The sequence below is a fragment of the Nanorana parkeri genome, unplaced genomic scaffold (assembly GCF_000935625.1).
Source record: "Nanorana parkeri isolate BGI_ZX_2015 unplaced genomic scaffold, ASM93562v1 scaffold310, whole genome shotgun sequence".
NCBI classification, from domain to species: Eukaryota; Metazoa; Chordata; class Amphibia; order Anura; family Dicroglossidae; genus Nanorana; species Nanorana parkeri.
In genome coordinates, this window is record NW_017306578.1 from 456,610 (window position 1) to 461,504 (window position 4,895).

The window sequence follows — 4,895 nt, forward strand, 5'->3', positions numbered from 1 at the left end:
ATTATGGCCAGAACGAACTGCCTCGCATTGCGGACGGCTCACTTTTTTGTGGGGCAGGAGGGCCATTGAAGTGAATAGCACCGTAGCCACGCCCTCCGGCTGCAATGCGATTGTCCGCACGGGATCGCGACGCACATTATGCCTGCGGTCCGGTGCGAGCAAAATAGTACTTGCAGCATTTTGAGCACAGGCATAATGTGCCTTGCGATCCCGTGCGGCCGTTCGCATTGTGACCAGAGGGCGTGGCTAGGGTGCCATTCACTTCAATGGCCCACCACACCCCCTGCTGCCCCACATAAAAGTGAGCCGGCCGCAATGCGAGGCAGTGCGTTCTGGCCAGAATCGGGCTGAAACGCACTGCATCTGGTGTGAAGGAGGCCTTAGTGATTTTAATATGAAAAAGTTTAATAGAAAGTGTCATTACTCGCACTCTGAGGAGACCAACATTGGTGGCTATCGCTGAAGACTTTTGGATGTACTATACTCTACCTGGAGGAAGGGGATTAGTACAACTAAGTCAGGAATTTCCATTTGTCTAAGGAATGACATTTTAGGTTAAATAAGACAGAGATTGGTGTCCGTGGATGTTCTGCTGTCCTTATTAACCCTCTAAACCCTCCACACAGTCATTGATAGATCCAGCAACAGTTATTTTCCATTATTTAGCAAGTGTGCGGGGCCGTCTGTATGAGTGGGAGTGTGAATGGTTTTGGTTTTGGACAACGTTGTCAAAGGTTTTTAATGGGAAGATGCAATCTGATGATTTACTTTTTTGATGTTTGATTTTTTTCAAATAAATAAACTTTTTCATATTAAATACCGGTACACCCCCACATATCATCGGGGGGCGCGCAAAATTTTGTTCTGCCCCGGGAGCCCGCTACTCTGGTTACGCCACTGGCAGGCACCATGATGATGCTCCACGGCAGATTGCCCAAGCCTCCCATGATTATTGACATGGAGCTTGGCTGACATCATTCTCGCCTAGGTGCCGAATCTAGCAGTGCAGGCCGGTTTGCAAATGTAAAAATAATTAATTAATTTAATTTGCAATTGCGTGAACAGATGATAACTATGGAAAGCGGGTTAGGTCCCCTGTGGGGTGACAGCACTCAGCAATGCATTGTGGGAAGCTAACTGAATGTTCCCCATAGGTAGTGCAGGGGATACAGCAGCTAGGGCACAATGCAAAGTAAGGGAAGACAAGTTTCCTTTAATTGCCCCCCCCCCCCCAAAAAAACTCCCCAATAACCCATTGTTTTGAGCTGCTATGGATAAGCAGGACTGCTCAAGGCGTGTCATAAAAACAATAAAGCAACTTGCACACGTGTAGCACAGACTCCAATCCATAGCACAATGTAAATAGTGCACACGGACAGCCCCCCAGGCGCCTGTATGTTATTATGGCGTCTGGGTGGGAAGAACATGTGTCGCCATTGTGCATTCTGTGCGGCCTTACCTCTTCCTGGCATGACGTGACATGCCGCCGTCTTCTTTGGATAAGACCCCCCCAAATCCGACCGACGTTCAGCACAAGCGCCCTCTGACAAGCCGGGAGCACGGCCACCGTAGCTTGCACCGGACCTCTGTGTAGTTTTCAAACTTCGCACCGCCGCCGCTGTGAGCTTTGTGATTGGACGACTAGAGGAAAGGGTGGGACGCGTGGTCTTGTCACGTGAGGTACTGAGTGGCTGTGTCCGTTACAGCTCTTACGGGACTTGACATGTCCGTGTACTAAGAAAGGGCTTGTGCGGCTGCGCGGGGCTTTCCTATAACAGAGAGGACGGCTACTACATAATCATATTATTTTACCTGGTTCACGTTTACTGTGTAATGTATAGTGGCTGGAGGCTCGTGTGACAGACGGTTTACTGATGGAGTGTGCCACTAGTTACATTATGTTCATGATATATGTACACTCGGTCATTAAAGTCTCCTATAAGCTTTAACATATTGTGACCTATAGAATCATTTGTCATATATTTAACCACTTGCTGACCGGAGTGTTATACCCCCTTCCCATCCAGGCCATTTTTCAGTATTCAGCGCTGCGGTACTTTGACTGACGTTTATTCCGTTATGCAGCGCTGTACTGAAATGAATTTAATACCATTTTTGGGGACAGATAGAGCTTTCTTTTTGTGGTATTTAGTCACCACTGGGGGTTTCTATTTTTTACTATAGAACACAAAAAGTACAAAAATGTTTTAAAAAAACAAAAACAGTTCCCTACATTATGTTATGAAATATTTATTATCACCCCAATTTTTTGGTAAAATATATAAGACAGGGTCACGTCGGGTAAAAAGACACCACACATGTCAAGCGTTAAAATTGCGTGCGCCCGCAAAATCGTAAAAAAAACTACCATACCCAAAATATACCATAGACTACTCTTTAAAAGCTTTTACTGCTCAACAATTTAGTGTTATCAATGATTGATGGCCCTAGAAATATTGCTCACGCTCTGACATTGGCGGTGATATGTAACGTGTGGCGTCATTTTCGCACAAATAAAATTTGGGGTGCCATTAAATAGTAACCACGCCGCTAGTGTGTTGCGTGTTTTTGACGTGTTCCATGAACATGCGTTGAAATGCTTTTTTTTCCCTGCGTTCATGGAACATGATGGTGTGAAAGGGGACTAACTGATTCCCACAGTTCTGGGAGTCCCAAGTACAGCAGTCAGGAATACTGTCAAAGTAAGGTGAAGGGGGGGGGGAGAAGCACGGCCAAAATTGATGCCGCATCCACAGAGACACAAAACCCTTCCTGTCTGACTGTTTATCTATCTATAAATCTATCTTTCTATATGTCTGAGGCTCTCAGTCTGGGTCTGTTATTCTGTCTGTTTATGCCTTTCTGACTGTGTCTGCCTGCATGTGTCCATCTGTCTGTGTCTGTCATCAGTTTGTCTGTCTTTGTGATTGTGTCTGCCTGTATGTGTCCGTCTGTCTGTGTCTGTTTATCTAGCCTTCCTGTCATCAGTTTGTCTGTCCTTCTGATTGTGTCCGTCTGTCTGTGTCTGTTTATTTAGTCTTCTTGTCCTCAGTTTGTCTGTCTTTCTGATTGTGTCTGCCTGTATGTGTCCATCTGTCTGTGTCTGTTTATCTAGCCTTCTTGTCATCAGTTTGTCTGTCTTTCTGATTGTGTCTGCCTGTATGTGTCCGTCTGTCTGTGTCTGTTTATCTAGCCTTCCTGTCATCAGTTTGTCTGTCTTTCTGATTGTGTCGGTCTGTCTGTGTCTGTTTATCTAGCCTTCCTGTCATCAGTTTGTCTCTCTTTCAGATTGTGTCTGTCTGTATGTGTCGGTCTGTCTGTGTCTGTTTATTTAGTCTTCCTGTCATTAGTTTGTCTGTCTTTCTGATTGTGTCTGCCTGTATGTGTCCGTCTGTCTGTGTCTGTTTACCTAGCCTTCCTGTCATGTTTGTCTGTCCTTCTGATTGTGTCCGTCTGTCTGTGTCTGTTTATCTAGCCTTCCTGTCATCAGTTTGTCTGTCCTTCTGATTGTGTCTGTCTGTATGTGTCCGTCTGTCTATGTCTGTTTATCTAGCCTTCCTGTCATCAGTTTGTCTGTCTTTCTGATTGTGTAAGCCTGTATGTGTCCGTCTGTCTTTGTCTGTTTATTTAGTCTTTCTGTCATCAGTTTGTCTGTCTTTCTGATTGTGTCTGCTTGTATGTGTCCGTCTCTCCCTGTTTCTTTAGCCTTGCTGTCATCAGTTTGTCTGTCTTTCTGTCTGTCTACTATTATTGCTGAGTGTGTGATTGCATTGAAGGTGCCTTATCCTGTTTTGTGTATTTTCTGGAACCAGCTGTAGGATTTCTTTGTGTCGTTTTGTTTTCAGTTGTTATCTTATTTGAATAACTACAAGACAACTTTCTGTAAACTGCCGAGTGAGCAGCTTTGGAAGAAACCACTGATGACCCAGGTGGGAGGGGGAATGCATTTCCTCTCTGTCCTGTGATTGGTGCTTTCACCAAGCTGTGCTCATGTCCCCCCCTCTCCCTTGTGAATGAGATAGGAAGTGGTGTACACACCAGCTGAGACATGGGGAAGTTTTGTTGTGACAAGATTATCTCGCTTGTATGAAGAAGTTTGTGCCTGTCACATGATATGGGCGCACTGAATATCATTCTGGTAGCTGGCCTGCTTCCAGGCTTGGCACTTGGAAGTTATATTATTAGGTTAGATCCAACTAAAGAGAGAAAACCGCTGAAACATTTCTGGGAGAGCACAGGATTATGGTGAGTCTCTCAGGATTAGACACCTTTTAATTGTGCAGATCGAACATTTTTCTAATCCTGCTCTTTGTAGATTATAGTGTAATAAATAACACATCACAATAATAATGACAAATGTAGTGTATATGCAATGTGAAAGAACAACCATGTCATTGTACTGTTATGTGGTATTGGTCGTGGCAGCAAATCATGTGCAAAATAAAAGGTAGATCATGTTATTATAAGTGGAATGAAGGAAGTCAATCCTGCAGTGCATATACTACATTTCCATTACTGAGCTGACGTTCCTTAACCACTTAAAGTCCGTGGTGTTTACACCCCCTTCCTGACTCACAGTCATTTTGGTGTCACCCCCCTCTGAAAAGTCGGGCGGTCGGTCGGTCATGGACCGAACGCCCGACAGTATCAGGAGAGAGGAGGGGACCCGGCGGCATACCTTATCCCGCCGGGTGACTGTCCCCTCCTCTCTCTGCCGGCGTCCATCACCAAGATGGCCGCCGGCAGGTATCAGAATACTGCCGCGCGTGCGCGATGACGTAATCACGCACGCGCGTGGTGACGTCATGCGCATGCGCAGTGACGTCTCAGCGGGGTGACACTCGGTTACCGCTCCCGGGTGTCATCCAGCCTCGGGACGCCCATGGCTGTACTGA

The 4,895-nt window shown here is 45.8% G+C and overlaps 2 protein-coding genes across 2 annotated transcripts in view; one reads left to right on the forward strand and one right to left on the reverse strand.

The window, feature by feature from the left end:
- The window catches only part of LOC108788183 (protein regulator of cytokinesis 1-like), a 34,697-nt gene extending 33,031 nt beyond the window's left edge, over positions 1-1,666 (reverse strand). Inside the window, exon 1 of the mRNA XM_018557916.1 lies at positions 1,460-1,666. Coding sequence (XP_018413418.1) covers positions 1,460-1,482 — 23 coding nt within the window. The 5' untranslated portion in view covers positions 1,483-1,666. The remainder of the gene's footprint in view (positions 1-1,459) is intronic.
- Positions 1,667-4,035: 2,369 nt separating this feature from the next.
- IDUA (iduronidase, alpha-L-) overlaps positions 4,036-4,895 on the forward strand; it is a 108,699-nt gene continuing 107,839 nt past the window's right edge. The window contains exon 1 of the mRNA XM_018557922.1: positions 4,036-4,245. Coding sequence (XP_018413424.1) covers positions 4,115-4,245 — 131 coding nt within the window. The 5' untranslated portion in view covers positions 4,036-4,114. The remainder of the gene's footprint in view (positions 4,246-4,895) is intronic.